We start from the raw sequence: 23,084 nt of genomic DNA on the forward strand, positions 1-23,084 counted from the left end.
ATGTGGCTGTTTCTAACAACAACCTATTTGATTTGTGGAACTTTAAATGCTGGCGGATTCTTTAATTTGGAGAAAGAAGCAAATCCTGAAGTGTGGATGAATATTGTAAGTGATGGAAAATTCCCAAGACCATCAAATAAAGCAGATTAATTGATTGTGAGATATTAAAGCTCCTGTATGGCAGAAAAATCTCTGATAAGAAAACATAAAACATGGGTGATTTTTAACAGTTCTCCAAGAGTTAAGCTAGGTAGATCTTCTTTTTTGGCTGAATAAGTAATACTTTCTAGCAATATAAAGCAGAATTATATTTTTTATAGATAACTTCCTCTTTTGAATTTACATTTTTAAGAATATTAAGAATTTCTATTTTAAGCCCTCTGGATGATATATAGGACTGCCCTCTACTGGACTATGGTTTTATTATCTTTAAACCAAGAGGGGTCTCAAAAGACAGTTGACACATATATATGTATAACTTAATCACTTTGTCCTATACCTGAAATGAACACAACATTGTTAATCAACTGTACTCCAATATAAAACAAAAAGTTTAAAAAAAGTGGTACACACACACACACACACACACACACACACACAATGGAATTTTACTCAGCCATAAAAAAGAATAAAATAATGCCATTTGCAGCTACATTGATGGACATAGAGATTATCATACTAAGTGAAGTAAGTCAGAAAGAGAAGGACAAATACCATATGATGTCACTTATATGTGGAATCTAAAATATGACACAAGTGAACTTATCTACAAAACAGAAACAAACTCACAGGCGTAGAGAACAGACTTGTGGTTGCTGGGGGGTGGGGCAGGGGAGGGTTTGGGACTAGCAGATGCAAACTATTACATATAGAATGGATAAACAACAAGGTTCTATTGTCTAGCACAGGGAACTATATTCAATATCCTGTAATAAACCATAACGGAAAGAATATGAAAAAGAATATATATAATACATATATGTGTGTGTATATATATATATAAAACTGAATTACTTTGCTATACACCAGAAACTAACACAACTTTGTAAATCAACTATACTTCAATCAAATATATATATATGTATACTTTAAAAAAAAAAGACAAATGACTTGAGAATATAGTTTTGTCAGAAGAGTGGGTCAATGCTAGATATTATCTCCAACCCCCCCAAAAATTTACACTAGCAGACATTTTCTAATAGTCTACTTATTTTTCTATCAAGACTTTATGCAGTAAATTAATTTTACAGTTACCTGGGGCTACAGATTTCAGATAATTTGCCCCAAAAAGCACACACTAGTTGCTTTTTTCTAGTTCCTTTCGATAACCTTTAGAGAAGATGTTTAGCTAACGCTCATATTTTTACTGGGCAGAGTGAAATCATCACCTACAATGGCTACCCCAGTGAGGAGTACGAAGTCACCACTCAAGATGGGTACATACTCAGTGTCAACAGAATCCCCCATGGACGAAGAGACAATAGGAGCACAGGTGGAAGATGTGTCTCTCCTGAGAAGGAGAATTGCATATGACTACAGTTTATTGCTGGCTGTTCATTAAGACAATGACTGATTTATCAAAATTGGTTTGAATTTTGGATTAGTCTTTACATTGTTAACAGGGAGTCTCATTCTTTTCCAATTCTCTGAAGACAGGCAAGAACCTACAATTACAAAGAGCAAGACTGATCTTCTTGACTGCCACCAGGCTTTCTTCTTAGGGAGTAAATGCAGAGGTGGAGCCTACATTTTGTTAGCTCATTACTGATTTCTCATGTGGAAAATTGCTGTATTCCGAATAGTGGATTTCCTCACTGTTGGAAAGAGATTGGCTGGATTGTATGAAGCTGGCTGCAGGGTATCCCAAAAGAGTCTCTCCTGCCCCCTCTAGAATCAACAGGCCTCCCTCTGCAGGATTAAAAAAACCCAATTAAATGACAGTGGCATTTCTGAAACTTTTTCCAGGAAGGAAAACTTTAACATTCATGTATGCTTTTACCTGACGAACAGACAGTTTATGCAATGAAAGAGCATGGGGTTACTAAGGCTCCATTCTAGAATGAGGAACGAGCCATGCAAAAGCAGACAAATTACACTCTTTAAAAGGGGAAATATAGGGCTTCCCTGGTGGCGCAGTGGTTGAGAGTCTGCCTGCCGATGCAGGGGACGTGGGTTCGTGCCCCGGTCCGGGAGGATCCTGCGTGCCGCCGAGCTGCTGGGCCCGTGAGCCACGGCTGCTGAGCCTGCATGTCCGGAGCCTGTGCTCCGCGGCGGGAGAGGCCACAGCAGTGAGAGGCCTGCGTACCGCAAAAAAAAAAAAAAAAAAAAAAAAATGGGGGGGGGGGAATATAACTGCAAAGTCCCTGAGGAGGGAGAGAGAAGAGCAAGCAAAATATCTGCAAAGGCCCAGTGGCCTTTACCTACCAAATCATTTACCATGAGATGATTCATGGTAAATGAGACCATTTACCATGAATCATCTCATCCCCCCCCATGAATCATCTCATCTCCCATCCACATTCAGAGGCAGCTAAAGTCATGTAGTTCAAGAATTCAAGAGTTTCACAAGAAAAACTGCGAGTGGGACATGGGTAGGATTACTATCTAAAATATGAGATGCCCAGTTAAAGTTGAATTTCTGATAAACAGCAGATGAGTTTTTCATGTAAATCTCGCTTTATGATGTACTTATATGACAAAGTTATTCATTGTTAATCTGAAATTCAAATTTAACAGGGCATCCTGGGTTGTTTTGTTTATCTTTGTTTTGGTTTTCGCTAAATCTTGCAATATTAGGCATGGCGAGGGGTGGGGTAGGGAGGTGCTATGAAACACAAAAGGAGAAAACTTTTACAAGAAAGGCTTTACTTAAGGAGGGAGAATTTGGGGAAGATTTGGAGTTAAAAGACATTTATTAGGTATATCTTTCTAAATGCTTTAAATGAATTAAATGAATTAAACCTCCCAGAAACCCTATGAAGTTGGCACTATTAAGAGTTACCATTTTACAGATCATGAAACTGAGGTAAAACAGGTTATGTAATAGGCTCCAAGTCACACAAATGGCAAATGACAGAACCAGAATTCAAACCCAGAAAGGCGGACTCCAGAGCCCGTGCTCTTAACTACTAAGTTATAGAATCTTCCATCCTGGTTCTTTTCCTCAGAAACTTGAGAGTTCACAAGAGGGCGTTGAGCTGATTTTACTGCTATAGTTTTCAAATAGTCTTCAGGGGGCAGAGGCTGGGGGTTTGACTGGAAGTTTGGTGAGGAAATAGTCATTGTACATTTATGCTCACCTCCCCCTCCTCCTGGAGGAGCCATAAGACTCCATCAAACATGAGCATCTTCATGTCTCTGTAAGTCAAACCCAGGAGATACATGTAAAAGTGAATACATAGTGCAGAGCAGTTACAAGCACACGCTTTGGCACGAAACAGAACCAGGCTTGAGTCCTACCCATGTACCTTATTAGCTGAATGACCCCTTAGGAAAGTTACTTAACTACCTTAAGTCTCCACATGTATAAAATGAGGATCCTCAAAGTAGGACCTACTTTATAGAGTTATTGTAAGAATTTAATAAGCTCATGCATGTCAACCAATCAGCGTAACACCAGGTACAAAGTATGTGCTCAAAAAACTTGTTATGTGATTACAACACTCTACACTAATGACAAGGGGAAAAGTGAATGCTGTTTTTGGTTTTTGCTTTTCCCAGTGTGTGTGTGTGTGTGTGTGTGTGTGTGTGTGTGTGTGTGTTTCTATCATGTTCCCGAGATGCTCTATTTATTATAAATCTCTCTCTCTTCCTTCCTCCCTCCTTCCAGGTGCCCAGCCAGTTGTATACTTGCAGCATGCTCTGTTTGCAGACAGTGCCTCCTGGCTTGAGAATTACGCCAATGGCAGCCTTGGATTCCTTCTAGCAGATGCAGGTTACGATGTATGGATGGGAAACAGTCGGGGCAACACTTGGTCAAGGAGACACAAAACACTCTCAGTGAATGAAGAGGAATTCTGGGCCTTTAGGTAAACTATATCTATGAAAGCTCATGAAGGCAATTTGAGACAAGTCCTTTCAATATAATAGTGTGGGTGGTATTAACAATAATGCATGATACTTGGAGTCACACAGCTCCTCGTAATTTCTATTAACATCTCGAAGGAAATAAACAGCAAGAAGCTCTGATTTCCATTGATTCTCCCACAAACGAATTATATCATCTCAACAGGGTCATTTTAACATACAATTCTATCCAATACTATACATTATAAGTATGTCCCAAGGGACAGCTTAGGAAATTCCTGTGACCAGAGTATGCACTCATTCAACCAGTGTTTATTGAGTGCCTACTCTATGCACTGTTCTAGGCCCTGAGCATTCAAGAGTGGACAAAGTCTCTGCCCTCATGAAGCTTATGTTTATCCTAGTGATGCTATTACAAGTTTTTTCTCTTGGACAGCCAATCAGTTTTGCAAAGAAGATGTGTATCAGTGCCATATTTTACCTACAGAAACTGTGGTTGAGCATGTATAGAATACCATTTTCAGGAAAACAAAACCTTGTTAACCTTGTTAATAGGCAAGAGAAAAGAATATTTTGATATGCTGACGGCTTCTTTTAATGAAAGTGTTTTCTGCTGTCACCAAAGGACAGGCTGATGCCAACAGTGGACATCCTTTCTCAGGCTTAAACTCCCTGTTGGTTTAAAGCCTGCTGCTAGAGCAAAACCACGTTAATGAAATATTCAGTACCCACTGACAAGGTGGAAGGAAAGAAAGAATAGATGAAATCGTTAGGGTCAGACCTTTGGCCCCAGGGCAAGCATTGGGAAATATTTTGTGCGGTTGGTCTTTGGCTGGGAGCTTGGAGTTTATTTACTATAAGGCATCACAACCATTCTCTTATACTGGTGAGTACCAATCTATATTCCTCTCATGTTCTTCTAATAAGCAGGCCCTTAGTTCCTGAGGTACTGAATTCTACTACTATATGTTACTTAGGCCTTTTTTGTTCTCTTGCATTAATGTTGGTCGAACTGGTACTATAGGATTTTGGTATATATTGAATATATCTCTATATGGACAGAAATATTAATAATAGTAACATCTGACTAAGTGTCTGACAGCAGCCAGAGTCATTCCTTTAATACTCTCCAACCCCTATAGCAGCCCTGCCGTATAGTATTATCATGTTCATTTCACAGATAAGGAAACTTAAGCTCAGAGCATTTAAGTAACTTATGAAAAGTTACTCAGCTAGTACATGGTAGAATCATGATTTACAACCAGTTCTGTTTCCAAAGCCGGGTATTAAGTGGCCCTAAGAGTCTTGAAGTTCCCTGGCGGAGACTGAAGTAGAGGCATGCAAACCAGGTAGGGAAAGGACAGTAAAAGAAATGCAAGAGAAGGGAACGAAAAGGAAGAATGACAAGATTAAACTTCAGATAATGTAGTTTACACAAGTCTCAAAATCATTCCTGTTATTAGAAAGTAACACATGTAAGTGCAGCAAAGAAAAGCTACAATAGCCTATATGTAAATGAATAAATAATGAAATACAAACCATGTAAGTGGACAGCACAGAATTCTGTGTGTAAAAAATAAACAAGCAAGTGCTCTGAGTTTTGAACTTAGTTGGGAATATTTATAAGTCCCTGTTTTATTTTTCAGCTTTGATGAAATGGCCAAATATGATCTCCCAGGAATAATAGACTTCATTGTAAACAAAACTGGTCAAGAGAAGTTGTATTTCATTGGACATTCACTTGGTACTACAATAGGTATGTTTACAAGGGTCAACACTTTACAAGTGTCAGAGCCATGCAAAAGTTCACCTTTGAATTGGAACAGAGTAACTATTTTGCATTTACAGTGTCCTTAATTCTCTGTCCTGTGTTGGGCACATAACCCTAGTTCCTTAAGTGGCTGTGAACCTGAATTCCAGAGACTGTGAATATGTAGGATGAGCCTTTCATCTATTTCTGGTCACTGCAATACATTTGTAATGGTGACGTATTTTCCCAGGAATAATCTGTGCTCAAAATCCAAACAGGTATTTCCAAAGGGTAAGTCTCTAGATCACCTCCAAGCTGAAAAAGTAAAGCCAAATGCCATGAAATATCCTTGAAGAACATTAACTATGCATCAATCATACCTTCCTCACAACCCACATGGAATTTTAAAAAATAAAAAAGAAAGGCTTATACTCATATTTGAACAAATTGAAAAGATATGGTAACATTTTGTTTGTGAATCAGACCACATAAGCTTACTACAGTAAATCAACTGGGCTTATCCATCTAGTGTATGATTTAATATTTATGGAGTAGCAATTAATTGTAAGCACTATATAGATTTTTTTTAAAGTCCAGGAAATGTACTTTGAATGTGTGGTTCCTAGATTTTTTTCTAAGAAATCAATAGTCTAGCTCCACATAAAAATTTAAAGGAACCCATACTATTAAAAATATAAATTTGTTAGTAATCTTCCACTAAAGTTTCCACTTTTAAGAGACTGAGTTATATGAAAATGCAGTATTTTAGTTTGGGTGAAACTGTGCAAGAGACGATAAATATTCCTACACTAGTCTCATTATCATCAAGAGCAAATAGGTGTTTACCAGTGCTTTGTACTGATAGGCAGCTTACAAATTTAGACTAGGCAGTGAACATGAGAGCGAATACACTAAAAGAGGATCAAAGAACTAATAAGGGGACCCAACCCCACCCCCCAAAAAACTGTCACTAACAGGAAAATAATTACACCATAATAGCTAACACTTAGGAGCCTTTACTATGTTTAGGGTCCTCTGTTCAGGACCTTTCCTACAATCTCTCTGTCTAAGCTTCAGAACAATCCTACCATTATTATTTCCATCTCATAGAAAAGGAAACAGAAGTTCAAAGAAATTAAGTGGCTCCTTCAAGGTCTCAATACATAAGAGGTGGCACATTAATTCAAACCAGGTCACTTTGCCTTCACCGACGGGGTGCTTGGGCGCCGTGGAGAAACTGCAGGGAGAAGGACGACTTGAGTGGCGTCTAGAAAAGTGGAGAGGACTCAGATATGCTCTCATATCTGATTAGCAGAGAAAACGGTAAATTTCATCATCAGGGCCCTGCGTTGCATTTAGGGCATGACATTTTTCAGTGAGCGCTATTTGCCTTTTGAGCAGAGAAATTTTTGTTATGTGGGAAGGACCCACTCTCTATAGGACATTTAACAAGACAGGTCCTAGTCCCTTAAATAACACTTGGGCTCCCCAGTCAGCATGATCAAAAACTCACCTCCAGGGCTTCCCTGGTGGCGCAGTGGTTGAGAGTCCGCCTGCTGATGTAGGGGACACGGGTTCGTGCCCCGGTCTGGGAAGATCCCACATGCCGCGGAGCGGCTGGGCCCGTGAGCCACGGCCGCTGAGCCTGCGCGTCCGCAGCCTGTGCTCCGCAACGGGAGAGGTCACAGCAGTGAGAGGCCCGCGTACCGCAAAAACAAACAAACAAACAAACAAAAAAACTCACCTCCACACATTTCTAGACATCTTCTGGGGGAACAATTATGCCTGTTTCAGTCTTTGTATCAATTACTCAGCCAGTTCCTTTTCTGGCTAAGACAGTTTCAATATTTCAACAAGAAGTTCAGAAGAAAAAAACCACTGCTATGGCTACGTACACACACACACACACACACACACACACACACACACACACACACACACACACAGTGGAGGGGGGCCCAGGAAAGTACCTCGGGGATCCCAAACACGGAGATCCTCCACATAGCCTTTCCTGTGTGAGGCTGACCCCCACCCTCATCCTCATAGTGCTAGATATGGATGCAATGCTATTCCTGAACAGTCAGAGCACATGGAGACATATGGTCCTTACTGGGACCATGGTGGACTGAGGGAAAGCCCGTTCCCTTTCGGATGCAGGGAAGATTCCAGAGGTTTTGGCAAGCATCCAATGAAGCACTGAGAGCAATGAAATCTCATCAACTGTGAGAAAGAAAAACTGTGGCATAACCGGAAGATAGTGCAGGAAGAGCTGATTGATTCACCTACCACAAACTGATTATTTCTAGAGGCTCTGTGACTCACTCTGACATCTCAGAGTTGGTGGTAAAGTGACAATACTGCCAGCACTTACCCCACGCTTGGGAAGTGAAGGTGTCCCCAGTTTACTCGGCAGGAGTTGCTCCAGCAACTTATCCTTCACTTTCCCCAACCCAGTTAAATTGTCCAGAATAAGAGAAAAATGGAGACTTGAGAGCAGAGAGGGCTGAAGGCAGATTAACTCTGCAGGATAACTTAGAAGAGTTTCCCAATTCATCTCCAAGATGAGTGCAGTAAAAGGATGAAAATGACAAAGCAGAGTCCCACTTTTGTTAGTAGAAACATTGCCTAAGTACTTCTAATTTTTACAAGATCGTCTTGTCTCCTGTTCTCTCAGGGTTTGCAGCCTTTGCCACCATGCCTGAACTGGCACAAAGAATCAAAATGAATTTTGCCTTGAGTCCTGTGATCTCATTCAAATACCCCACGGGCATTTTTACCAGTTTTTTCCTACTTCCAAGTTCCTCAGTCAAGGTAGGCTCTTCCTTGTGCCAAAAAGTATATGAGGATCTCCTTTTGGATGATAGATCCTTATTCTTTTAAAATCTATTATGAAACAAAAGTAGCACATTTAGATGAAATCTGTAGAAACCAGACTCTGGGATCATGTGCTTGGAGTGGATGTGTCCTTGTGTGTGTTTGTCTATGCCACAATGTCTACAGCTCCCATATGCAATTCACTATACTCAGTTATTAACAGACCTGAGTATAAAGCAGAATTTCTAACTGAGCTGACTGCCGTGTCAGTTTAAGATCTACTCACAAGTTTCCTTGTTCCATTCTTATTCCCCTGGGCATGTCAGTGAATTCACAGTGCCCAAATGGAAGACATTTTCCAAGTTACATGGGATCACTGATATCCCTGACTTTGATGTTAGAAAAGCCTGAATAATATAACCCTTCCCATATGGGAGCTTGCTCTAATTTACTAAAGCTAAGATTCCAAAGAGTAAATGTCTTACAGCTGAATTATTCATTCAAGTATTTATTGGTTATTTTCCAATGGTTGGAAAAGTAGTTTGATGGTCAATTGTGAGTTTGGGATTTTATTCTTTGAAAGTTTTTCTCTGTTTGCTTTTTGTTTCTCTAAAAAGGTCATTGCCACAATGAACACAGTATTTTATCAAGATTGCCCCTCAAATTTGGAGAGAAGGATAGAATAAATTTTGACCAAAATGAAGTCAAGGAGACCAATTAGGGTATCACAATAATTCATATATATAGTGAGGTCCTGGTCTGAGGTGAAGAGGTAGAAATGGGAAAAAAAGTATTTGTGAGCTAACACAAGGAAGAACTTCCATGAGGCCTAATGATTGGTTTGATAGTAGTTTTTTGGTATCGTTTAGTAAGCTCAAGTGATATAACTTCCCTTTTTTGTCGTTGATAGTTCTATTTTAAAGTGTGCTGACATCAGTTAGTTTTGGATGTTTACTACATTTGGACAGAGTTGAGCAGACAAATTAGTTGAATTAAATTCAGAGATAGACACATCTATTTCTAAATACACCAGTTTTGCATATGTGTGGCTTTGCCTACATAGGTCGGGTCTGAGGCACATATTGTCCCTGACTTATCTCAGTTTCTTATCCTCTACTGTCAAACTTCCCACCACTTTAAGTCCCATTCTCTGGCCCACCCACCATTTCATAATATCCATTGCCCCTAGAAGCTCCAGTCCTCCCGTCAGAGATGCCCACCCAAGCTTGCTTTTCCAAAAGCCCTAGAAGTTTTAACTATGCTGCCTCCCAAGACATCATTTTTTTTCTGTCCAGTGGCACCCTCCCTTCAGTACTCCATCCTCTACCTTTCAGCATAAAAGCTGGCTACTCTGGAACACTACCAGAAACGTGACGTGTACACGGGTAATAGGGAAAAACCCTTCTTTTCCTTCCTATTCAAGGCAATATTTGACCTTAAGGAGAAACTGCTCTACCTTTCTTGCCATTTAATGAAAAATATAGGCAATCGCTGATTGGACAGAATGTGGGAGAGCTTCACTGTGGAGAAATTAGCTAATTTGAGGTTGAGGGTCCTTACTGCAGTCTCCTTGTAAATTATGTTTGATGATATTAGCTGGGTGGAGACCGATTCATAAATAGGAACTTTTCCTGAATGACTTGGTCTCCTTGACCAAAACAGCAAATAAATATAAAAATATAAGTAGAGCCCCGAGAATTCTCATTCCTGGGATGAAGGGAATGTCAAGAAGTCTGAAAATGGTCCTCAAAAGAATAATTATTTTTTATTTTTACAGAGGATTTTTGGTACCAAAGGTTTCTTTTTAGGAGATAAAACAGGCAAGTCACCTTCTACCAAAATCTGCAACAATAAAATATTATGGGTGATATGTATTGAATTTATGTCTTTATGGGCCGGATTCAACATGAAAAATGTGAACGTGGTATGTATAATGATTCTGGGGCCATTCGACGCTTTTAGAAATTCCAGCTTTTCTTTGATTGATTTTGATGTATCTATTATACTACATAAATTAATGTGGTATTCTAAACTTAAGGGCAGAGATTTGCTATGCATAGAAGATTAGATATTCAATGGACCATGAATGTGAAGACTGGGGAAGACAATAGGCAGCTTCATCTTTTCATACCTGGTCAAATTTAAGAAAATAGTTGTTCCACAATAGGTAGTGGTTTCACATGTTCACAATCAGCTACCACTTACTACAGTCAACTTGATTTTATTTCAGTACAACACAGTGCATTAAAAAATAAAATAAAATCATAGAAAAGAAGTACATACAAGCATTAAATTTATTCCATGTATGCCTTCACTTGTGTGAATTTAACCTCAAATAAAATTTATCATTTAACTTGGAACATACAAGACAGAATGGAATGGAGTATAATCCCTTTCCTATGAAAGAGCAGAAGTCCTGTTTCATCAACTCCTTGATTCCTGTTGCTGAGAATTCAAGGAGGACGAGGAGATCAGACTACAGACCAGTGTGGTTGAGTAGTTATCTCTGTCATATTCCAAATGGCAGCCAGGGAGATCGTTACAGTGAAGCTAGTTCCAAAATAGCTTTTCGTGGCCAGCCACCCTACCCCCATTCTTTAAGAGGATAAGTTGTGTTAGACCAAAAACCTTGAGGAACAATGGTTCAAAGCCTGCTTCTTCAAAAGTAAAGATTTTTAGTAGTTTCCTTGATTTGTTCCATTATATTCTAAGACATACAATTATCAGTACTATTTTATGTCTACAATTTTCATCTCTATTATATTTATGAAGATAAAAGTACAGTACACATGGAAGTGATTGATTTTTAGCTTTTTTTTGGTAGTATTTTATTTTATCCTTACAAGAGCACAGCAAACTGTAGTATGATTTTTAGCATGTCCATTTAATAGATGAAAATACAGAAACTCAGAGATGATAAATAACTTGCCCAAAGTCACAAAGCTTATCATTAACAAAGTTAGGTCCTGAACTCCAGGATTTTTGATCTATTGATCTGTGATCATCACATCTGTACACACACACACCCCCAGCTCCCCCACACACACACTTGCACAGAGTACCTTTCTTGGTTGCTTTGCTCCGTGATGTCCATTGTTGCTTCTGCTTCAAAATAAGCAAATTATCCTACAGCTTCAGAGCTGATGCAAGTTTGCTCTCAAGCAGCCCATGCCACCAGTCAGCCCATGGTTCACCCACATTCAAGTGCCTGACATGACTTTGTAATTAACTAGATGATTCTTCCTTGCCACTTTCAAAACCGCAATATTTGTTTATTAGTTCTTAGCATAATTATGATCTGCTTCTGAAAGGCATAGTTTTTTCATTGGGTGGTTAATGCTGTAATAAGTGTCCTTTTTCCTTCAGAGCCGAATGGATGTGTATATGTCCCATGCTCCCACTGGATCGTCGATACAGAACATCCTGCATATAAAACAGGTAGGGTCTTTGTCATGGAAAACTATTCCCTTAATTTTCTTTATATATGAAAGGACAGAGTTAGCATGTCTGTTCTAAGAAACTTAGCAGCTGGCTTCCTTTTTGCCCTTGTCACCATCTTTATGGTTTGATTTCCCTGGATTTTAAGAGAAAGAATAAGGGATGGGGCAGACCAAGTCGGTGACATAAATGAACCCCATCTTAAATCAGAGCTTGTAAAATAGGCCCTGAGCTGAAACAAAAGGTAAACTGGGAGAGCCTCAGAACTGAGCCTTCCCCAGAGAGAGAAATACCTGAGATTTGATTTCCCCTTAATGAGGCTTGGTTTTCCACTAACTTTTCCTTCAAACCAAGGAGATCATTGCATCACTTTCTGTCGACCTTGTTTTTCATACTGGTAAAATTTATTTATATCTTTCTGCTCATCCCGAAGCCTTATTTTCTTCCCAGCGTACAGTGCTTTTCTAAGATTTGCTGTTAACAATCATGATTCTTACTGTGAATATTACTTTTCTATAAACCATTTAATTCAGCTTTACGGATCTGATGAATTCAGAGCTTATGACTGGGGAAGTGAAGCAGAGAACATGCATCATTACAATCAGGTGAGCTATTCAGAGTGACCCAAGGAGGGTGGCTTTGAAAACTTACAATGATAAATTACTTGAGAGTAAAAAGAATCCTAGCTGGCAATAGGTCTCATTCACATTGGTTGATAGAGATATTTTTTCAAGTCTAGTTTTAGTATGTATTCATTTCAGAAAATCTAGAAATAAAAGAATTATATACTAAGGGAGTTAAGTCATTTATAATCCCTCCACCCAGAGATAACTATAGTAGATGTATCAATATTTTATTACATTTATTCCAATGTCAACATCACTGCTTTTCCACAACTTTCAATCTTGCTTTTTTATTTACAGTCATAGCAAAACATAACCAATGTTACTGAGGGTTTTTTTTAACATTATTTTTAATGGCTGCATAATAATGAACATTGCTTTATAAAAATCTATAAAAATTTACAGAGTAAATGAATACATGCTTCTTGATAACAACAGAAGAAAATTAGGATTACACGTAAAAGTTAAGAGAATTTTCCACCCATGCAGTGTTGAATCTTAAGGCAACTTTTTCCCTCTAACTTTATGCACCAAAATTTATAGACTCATTTAGCCTTCCTATACTTTTAATCAATCCTGTTGCCACCTTCCTTTCTCTAAGTCAGGGGCTGGGCTTCTCAGTATGAACTAAGCACATTTTTCTGATGTTTTCCCAGACTGACATATTTAAGGCTATTAGTGCAAACATAGATTGATGAAATTGTTTCTGAACATCAAATCAGTCCATCAGACCAGTCAATTTCTCAGTAATGGATTGAATTATTAGAGAAATGATTCTACTAGCCCTTAAGACAAAGAGAGCTATATTAATTTTATTATTATTTTTAATCAGCTTAAGGTGTGATTTACATACGGTGAAATTCACTGATTTTATGTCTCTAACTCAGTGAGTTTTGAAAAATATATTCATTCATGTAGCCACATCACAAGCAAGATATTGAATATTTTCATTACCCACAAAGGTTTTTTCCTGCTCCTCAGACAATGTATATTTACAAATGCATATATTTGCAAATGCTTAGAAAAAGGCCATAAAATAAATAAACAGCAAATGTTAAAGTGATAACTTTCAAAAAGGGGAAGAAAGGAAGAGTGAAGTGGATGGACATGAAAGAGAAAAGGAGGCTCTCATTTTGGATTTTACATACATTTGTCTTTTTTCATTATTGTAATGAGCATGTTACATATTGTTTACATTTACAAAAAAATAAAACAAAACACACACACACGTAAGACCATTATTGTCAAGTTCAGCTTTATTGAGGTAAAACTGACCAAAAAATATTTAAGATTGAAGTGTACAACATGATGACAAGTATTGAGAGTGTAAATGTCCTCAGAATTTACACACAGTTAGCTAGCTGGTCCTACCCTACTCCAGGCCAATCCTGTTTTATTTGTTTGTAATTTTAGATCATTGGAAGTCAATTTTCATTACATTCAGAAGTATCAACAGTTTGTCTTCTCCTTCAGTTCCCAGTACAATCTCTGTGTCCACTCTATGTTTTTTTAAGAATAAGAGGATTAACCTATGTAAGCCTCATGACAGTAGGAATTTCCTTCTCTTTTTTTCACCAGTATTGTCTCACCTGGCAGAGTATCTGGAACTTACTGGCCCCTTAATACTTACTTGTTGCACGAATGAAATTTGTTAACTTCCCTCTAATCCACCTTAAAATCTCTGTCTTCTTGATTCTCTCCTTCCTTTCACTCTCAGAAAATGAAGGTCCTCTTATTATGCAAGTTATCCTGATCTTGTGCCCTCGACCCCATCTCTTTTCATATCTTCTTACTGGCTTCTCTTATTATCTTAAACGAATCCCTATCCCTTATGAAAAACAAATAAAAAACCTTCCCTCAACCCATCAATTCTATCAAGTCATCCTACCATCACTCTGTTTTTATCAACATTTCTTAATATTTAAAAGCGAAGTGGAGAAGCATCTCCACTTCTCCACTCACTCCTGAACCCTGGAAAATGTAGTTTTGGTCTTCATCTTCTTATTAGAGCTACTCTATTTAAAGTTGCTTGTGGCTTTTAATTGCCAAATATAATTGCCTATTCTCACCTATATCTTGTGTTAGTTACCACAGTCTCCTTGCAACTCACCCCCCTGATTTGGACTTCCGTAATATAACCATCTCTGATTTTTTTCTTTCCCCTTTTGATTGCTCCCTTTGTCCTTTGACTGGCTACTCTCTGTCCCCCACTGCTCTCAAATTGTCAGAATTCCTCCAAAATTCTTCAAATCTCTCTCCCCTTTGTCTTTGGAGAACTTAGCCATCCCTATGGCTTCAGTTACCCCTTTATGTGGGTCATCCAAACTGCTTGTCTAGATTTTGTTCAGGACCCATTTCCAACCTATTTCTTCTTCAAGTCATCCCACAAACTGATGCCTATGCAATCATGCTAAGACAGAGCTCTGAGAAATGACCTTGCCTTGTCTTCAAAACTTCTGAAAGATGCCTAGCTGCTTCAGCCTTTCATTTAGACCTTGACTGTCTCCAATCGTATACCCTACAGTATTCCCTTACATATTTTCTTTTCTGGGTACACTGGACAGCTTGGCATTCCTGACCACGGCATACATGTTATTCCTGCCTGCTGGAAAGGCCTGCCACCTTCATCCTTGTCTGTAAAATCCAACCATTCCTCAAGAGTCATTTCAAATGACTGCTCTTTATATGAAGCCCCAGTTGGAAATAATTTCTTCTTTGTCTTCAAAGAAGACAAATGTTTTATAGCATTGAATATACCCTACTTTGTTTACAAAAGTTTATTTAGCCATCTTGCCTTGTTCCTTCACACTCCTTGAATATAGAGCCCATTGCATGCTTTCTTCCTGTGGTCATAGTAAATATTCAGTAGTCTCTATTTATTTGAAGTCAGTTGTTGCTCTGAGGAGCTTCCTCTCATGAATGTACTTTCTCTCTCTTCCATAGAGTCGTCCCCCACTATATGACCTGACTGCCATGAAAGTGCCTACTGCTATTTGGGTTGGTGGAAGTGATGTCCTTATAACACCCCAGGATGTAACCAGGGTACTCCCCCAAATCAGGAATCTCCATTACTTCAACCTATTGCCAGATTGGAACCACTTTGATTTCATCTGGGGCCTCGATGCTGCTCAACGGGTGTACAGTAAAATCATAGATTTGATGAAGTCATTTCCCTGACTGCAATACATCTACTCTTCAGTTAAAAGTTGTTTCCAAGCCCATAAGAGGCTTTGGGCAAAATACTAATCAGCAATGAGGTCTACTCCAGCATCCTTCACCTTGTTGCTGTCGCTGAGGTGTTCCCTTATCACAGCATCCCAGCTAGGAATTATTTGTACTGTGCTGCTCTTTCGGAAATGTCCACATCTGAAATCTTAGAATCTTCCCCTCAGTCAAGGGCTAGGTCTATTTTTAAATCTAAGCCCTAGTAAACTCTTCTCTGCTAACTGTACACTTCAGGGAGGAGTTAAAAGAGGCCTTTCTCTTTCTTATTTCAAATATATATAGTGGTTTCATGCAAATGATACTCACTCCCCATCCCCTGGCCTAGATAAACCTTGTCAAGGGAGTCATGTGGCAATATGTTTTGGGTGGCTGTGATCTTGTGGCTTTCTTGAAATCACAATTAGGGCAATAGTCATATGGTCATCTATAGACAAGCTATGAAACAAGCCTGACCCACATCAAGCATGAAAAAATTAGCAGAATGGAAAACTAACCAAATTAAAGTATTCCAGGAGTTTGTTTTACTGTTACAAGCTAGGGGAAAAACTAACTCTTAGTAAGCATATGACTCAACTGGAAGGAGTGGAAGGATGTGGCTGTAATAGATTAGCCTACTAGTTATGAACATTTAAGAGGCATTGGACGGTGGTTGATATGTTTACAGAGAGAAAAGAAGGCATTGGTTAAAATAAGAATCTGGTTAAGTGGGGGTCAGTTAAGAGAGCTCCTATGGGATTTGTCTTATTCAGCTACTGCTACAACAATGCTTTGTAATAAACAACTCAGTGGCTTACAACAGCAAACGTTTATTTTTTTATGCTCACAAGTCCACAGTCTGGCTGGTGTGGTTCTATTTTACACTGAAATCACCTGGGTTTGGCTCAAAGCTGTGGGTTGGGTCCAGGTCTGCTCTACATCTTCTCTTCATTCTGGAACTAGCAGCTCTCAGGGTTATGTTCTTTGCATGACAGATGCCAAGAGCACAAAAGGGCTAGCTAGATCACGCTAGCATATCTGAACCTCTGCTTGTTCACATGCCTTTGGCTAATTCAGATCACATGACCAAGCCTTACCTCAGTGGGGTAGAATAGTCTGCTTCACCTGCAGTGTGAAGCTGCAAACCACATGGCAGAGAGTGTGGATATACAATGCTATTATACAGGCGTGCAGAACTGGGGGAGATACTCCATTCTACCATATATAGGCATAAAATTCAAAAGACAAAAATAAGGAATACAATAAAAAGTAAGTCTTCCTCTTTCTCCCAACTCTTGTCATACACTCTCCACTTCAAAGACACATAACTCTTACCAATATTTCTACAGATTATGCCATGCATATTCTAATGGCTCCACAGATACCCATTTAGTTTTTTCTCCTATATGTACCGTACTATTCATACTTTTCCACGTCTTGCTTTGATCGCTTAGTGTATCTTGGAGATCATTCCCCATCAGTTCATATGGAACACTATTAAAGGTTACATGGAAATTCATTATTAACAGAGATTAAGATGAATTAGGATTTTTTGTAATTACACACAGTGTTGTAGAAAATATTGTACAAACATCAGTTTATACTTTATACAAATATCATTTATACCCAGAGGATAAATTATCTTTGAACCAGTAATTCTGGTTCAAAGAGCATGTAGAATTTTAATTTTGGATGAAAATATTTTTTAACTTCTTTGGTTGACATGAAATCGCAAATCATAGCTGTTAGGGTGGCTATTATCATTAAAACAAAAGACAACTAGTGTTGACAAAGAAGTGGAGAAATTGGAACCCTTGTACATTGTTAGTGGGAATACAAAATGGTGCAGTCTCTATAGAAAGCAGTATGGAGGTTCCCAGAAAGTTAAAAATAGAACTACTTTATAATCTAGCAATCCCACTTCTGGGCATTTATCCAGAAGAAATGAAATCAGGATATCAAAGAGGTATCAGTACTCTCATGTTCAATGCAGCACTATTCACAATAGCCAATGTAGAGAAGCAAACTAAATGTCCATCGACAGATGAAAGGATTAAAAAATGTGATTGATAGATAGATATAGATATAGATGTAGATATAGATATCTCACAATGGAATTTTATTCAGCTTTCAAAAAGAAGGAAATCCTGTCATATTCAATAACATCGATGAAACATGAGGACTTTATGCTAAGTGAAATAAGGCAGTCACAGAAAGACAGCTACTGCATGATTCCACATACATGAGGTAGCTAAAATAGTTAAACTCATAGATGCTGAGACCAGAATGGTGATTGCCAGGAGCTGGGGGTAGGGGACAATGGGGAGTTATTAATCACAGGTATAAAGCTGCAGTTTGCCACATGAATAAGTGTAGAGAGCTGCTGTACATTGTGCCTATGGATAAGAATACTGTATTGTATACTTAAAAAACATGTTAGGAGGGTAAATTTCATGTTAAATGTTCTCACCACAATAAAAAATTATTAAGCTTTATATTTATAATGTGTACATTTTTCCTCTTATATATATTTCCATAAAATTTTTTTTTAATTTAAGCTTTTCTACTTTAAATCAATAAGCTGAGAAATATAGAAGAATGCCCCACTCTTACCAATACTACTGCTTTTTTACATATTTTATACTTTAGCTCTGCATATGATAGCAAGTATATTGATGATTATAGGTCAGACTGAGAGTTTACTCTTGGTTAATAGTTCTACCTAAAATATCTCTTTTAAAACTTATAACCCCATGAGATAGTACTATGGTATGGTCGTCTTTACAGATGAGAAAACTGAGACACAAAGAAAACTGAGGCATAAAAGTCAATTTGCCTAAGATTGTGTAAGTGAAGGAGTCATGGTTTTAACCCAGGAAGTCTGACATCCCAAAACCCACACTGCAGCATATACTTGTACAACTGGGCTCAAATGGTATATGGAACACCATAGAGGTCATACTTGCATTACTCTAGACTAAAATTACTTGGAAAATTAAGGCAGGAGATGGGAAAATGGTTTTTTATTTTTAAATTTTTTGTTTTGCAAACTCTAACTTTCAAATTGAGATGAGTGGATAGAAGTACCATATGATCTATCAATCCCACTTCTGGGTAAACATCCAAAGAAAATGAAATCACTACCTTGAAGGAATATCTGTACACTCACGTTCATTGCAGCATTATTTGCAATAGCCAAGACCTGAAACAACCTAAGTGTCTATTGACTATGACACTTAGGTAATGAGAACGTGATGTATGTATGTATGCATATATACACACATACATACATATATGTGCATATATGTATATACAATGGAATAATATACAGCCTTTTTGGAAATCCTACCATTTGTGATGACATGGATGGACCTTGAGGACACTATACTAAGTGAAATAAGTCAGACTGAGAAAGACAAATACTGTATGACCTCACTTATGTGTGAAATCTAAAAACATCAAACCCGTAGAAACAGAGAGTAGAATGGTGGTTGCCAGGGGCTGAGGGGTGGCAGGAATGGGGAGATGTTGATCAAAGGGTACAAATTTTCAATTATAAGATGAACAAGTTCTGAGGATCTAATGTACAGCATGGATGGTGACTATCGTTAACAACACTGTGTTGTGCACTTGAAAGTTGATATGAGAGCAGAGCTTTAATGTTCTCACTGTAGCAACAAAGTGGTAATTATGTGAGGTGAAGGATGTGTTAGCTAACCTTATTTGTGGTAAACATTTCACAATATATAGGCATATCAAATCATCACAATGTATACCTTAAACTTACACAATGTTAAATGTCAACTGTATCTCAATAAAGCTGGTAAAAAATTGAGATGAGTGTAAGATTTCCAGGCAAGTCAATTATAACACATTTTCATTGTTTTATCCAAAATATCAGTATCCTTATAAGTAGGCATAGAGTCTAGCAATCCACCACGGATGAGGAATTTGGCTACAGACTTTGTAATACAAATTTATGGAAATTTTGGCAACGTTTCTCCTTTTTGTCTTAACCTTGCATTTATGCGACGCGAGAAACTCATGCTCACAACCCCGTAAGAGGCTCATTATATTACTATAGTTTCCCAAACTTAGACGTCTCATTGATATTTTTTAATGGAACAGGTAAGTGATAACATTAATTTCAATCAATGCAAATTCATGTCAAATGTAAATTCTTTGGTGAATGTCTTTCAGGAAGTGTAATCAGTTTCAGAGAGGTGAAACCAGACTAAAATAATGGCTTTCTGAGACTCATTAATCCAAAAGCTAGGAAGATATTTGACCATCAAGGGCCTTGCTCAGCTCCAACCACTTCCCCATTCTCCTCCCATGGGAAGCTTACCCACATCTTCCAAGGTCTGGCCAAAACACCACCATATCTGAAAAGCTTTTCCTGAACCTCATGCTCCAAAATTAATAGTGCCTCTTAATAAATCTTTTTTGTTATGTTCCAGAATTATCGCATGGAAGAGTTTTGTGTAAATCTATCTTCCTAATAAATTTTAGGAAGAGGACAGGAGTGACGTCTTTCTTATCTTTTAACTTTTTAAAAACTTTTTATTTGAAATGATATAGATTGATGGGAAATTGCAAAAATAGTATAGAGAGGTGCCACGTACTCTTCACTGTTTCCCCCAAAGGTAATATCTTACATAACTATAGCACACTCTCAAAGCCATGAAACTGACCTTGATACAATCCAGAGTCTATTCAGATTTCACCAGTTTTATATGCACTCATGTGCACGTGTGCGTGCGAGCGTGTGTGTGGGTGTGTACAGTTCACTGTAATCTTATGTGTAGGCTGTGTAACCACTATTGCAATTAAGACATAGAGCTGTCCATTACCACAAAAATTTCCCTCATGCTATCCATTTATAGTCAACAACCACTCCCATCACCCCCCATCCCTCCTTGAACCTAACCCCTGGCAACCACTAATCTGTTCTTCATCTCTATAATGTTGTATAAATGGAATCACGCAATATGTGACCTTTTGATGTTGGCTTTTTCTCTCAGAGCCATGCCCTTGAGATCCATCCAAATTGTTAACCTGTATGTTTGTTCCTTTTTATTGCTGAGTAATATCCTACAGTACGGATCGGCTACGGTTTATTTAAACATTCACCCACTGGAGTACCTCTAAGTTGTTTCCAAGTTTTAGCTTTATGTTTTAACTTTTCATTGCTTTCAGCAAGGGGACTTGAAAACAGAAAGCGCTCAGTTAGGATTCATTCATTTGAATGAACTCCTAGTCTCACCCAAAGCTGAATTCTGTGCTGATACCATCTCTAACATGTATACGGACCTAGGGGGAAATATCAGTTCTCTAAAAGCTTCCATTGACTTACTACACCATTCTCCACTCATATTTTAATCTGACATTTAGAGATTACAAGATATTGATGTGGTTCTTATTACATTTTAGAGTTCTAACATGATTTAAGTGCTTTGGGGTAGAGTGAAAACAGATCGCTGGTATTCTTGATAGGTTAAGAAATACTTTCCGTAGCCAGTGTCAAGGTGTGACAGGGTTTTAGTCCCATCAGAACTTCAGTCACTTTTAAAATAAAACAAACAAAAATTTCATCAGAATCATCACATCTCCCACAGAGCCAATCCAAATCCAAATAATAATAATAATGAAAACAATATTGTGCAATCATTAAAAACATTATATAAAGTATAAATAAAAGCACCAATTTTTTTTTGTGTGCCAACTGCTCTCCTAACCAAACCAGTCAACTGAGCTGAGAAAGTTAATTTATTTGGAATACTATGCATCCTCAGTAAGCATCATCAAAATTAGCACTTTAAAAAAAAAATATCTTCCACACGCTGACACTTCCTCCTCCCCCAAGAAAAGATTCCTGGAAACTCTGCTATAGGTAATGAATACCTGGTCCCAGACTGTCAAAGCGTGTCATCAACAGTGTGGGATGGAGAAGCTCTGCACATTGGAAACAGAATCCAGCAAATCAGAATTGGGGTGGAGCAAAGGGGAAATTATTAACTACATACTGTACAAGACTTATCATAAGGCTATGTGGTGATAAACTTTATGTTTATAGTTATAATGAAACAATACTATTCATACTATAAAAATAATATACATGTCTGATGGAAAATTAGGAAATGCAAATGTTATTAAAATTGTTTAATACTAGGTAATTTCTTTAAATAGATTTGGGGGGAGGCGTGACATTGGTGTAATGCGTATCCGTATATCCAGTTACTTAAGGTTTGAAAGGCAAATACAGAAAATTACAAGTTCTTAAAAAACCATTCTTTTACTGAAAAGACTTAGTTTTTCTAAGTAAGCAAAGATCTGATAACGACAGTATGAAGTACAGGAAATATTTAATAAGACATAGAATCTTTGCTTCTTAGGCAGATTACATAAAAGGCAAAGAAAAAACTTTTATAAGCTTTTAATAACAGAAGACCCATAATCTAAGATATCTTATGATTTTAACAAAGAGGAAATTAAACTCTAGTTTTGTATCAGCACATTATGAGCAAGTCTGGCAAGGTACTCAGGAAACTTTTCTAATACTAAGGATGACATCAAGGGAAAACGTAAAGTGAGAGTTGACCTTACCTGAATATATTGGAACAATGTGAGATTATATGTCCCAAATTTATAATGAAATTATTGAGAATTGTTTTGAATTTTAAATCCAGAGAGAACTTTTAAAGAGACAATTCACAGAAACTGATGTAATTGCTTTCGATCGTAGGTGAGCCTTTGTCCTTGAATGTAGAACATGGAAATGTTACATTTTATTCAAATGCGTTAATAATATTCAATGATGAATTAGAACACCTGGATTTTAGTTATGGCCTTGCCACAATCTAGCTAGGTAATATTGGGCAAGGCTTTTTTTTTTTTTTTGCGTTATGTGGGCCTCTCACTGTCGTGGCCTCTCTCGTTGCGGAGCACAGGCTCCAGACGTGCTGGCTCAGCGGCCATGGCTTATGGGCCTAGCCGCTCCGCGGCATGTGGGATCTTCCCGGACCGGGGCACGAACCCGTGTCCCCTGCATCAGCAGGTGGACTCTCAACCACTGCGCCACCAGGGAAGCCCTGGGCAAGGCTTTTTAACATATCTTCCCAAATGAAAATGAAAGGGCAGAATGAGATTTTCTTTCCTTCTGGCTATGTAACTTTTTCTTTAATTGAAGTATAGTTCATTTACAATGTTGTGTTAGTTTTAAGTATATAGTA

General features: G+C 38.0%; 1 protein-coding gene across 1 annotated transcript; it reads left to right on the plus strand.

Moving 5' to 3' along the window:
- LOC309834566 (lipase member N-like) lies at window positions 1–15,828 on the plus strand (the record flags this gene model as incomplete). Its single annotated transcript, XM_082673509.1, has 9 exons — window positions 1–105; window positions 1,375–1,492; window positions 3,830–4,028; window positions 5,673–5,782; window positions 8,451–8,587; window positions 10,368–10,514; window positions 11,957–12,028; window positions 12,562–12,633; window positions 15,595–15,828. The coding sequence occupies 9 exons, from the start codon at window positions 1–3 to the stop codon at window positions 15,826–15,828; spliced, it is 1,194 nt and encodes a 397-aa protein (XP_082529635.1).
- Between the last annotated feature and the right edge of the window lie 7,256 nt (window positions 15,829–23,084).

The sequence above is a fragment of the Grampus griseus genome (genome assembly GCF_964374135.1).
Source record: "Grampus griseus genome assembly, chromosome: 16".
Taxonomy (NCBI): Eukaryota; Metazoa; Chordata; class Mammalia; order Artiodactyla; family Delphinidae; genus Grampus; species Grampus griseus.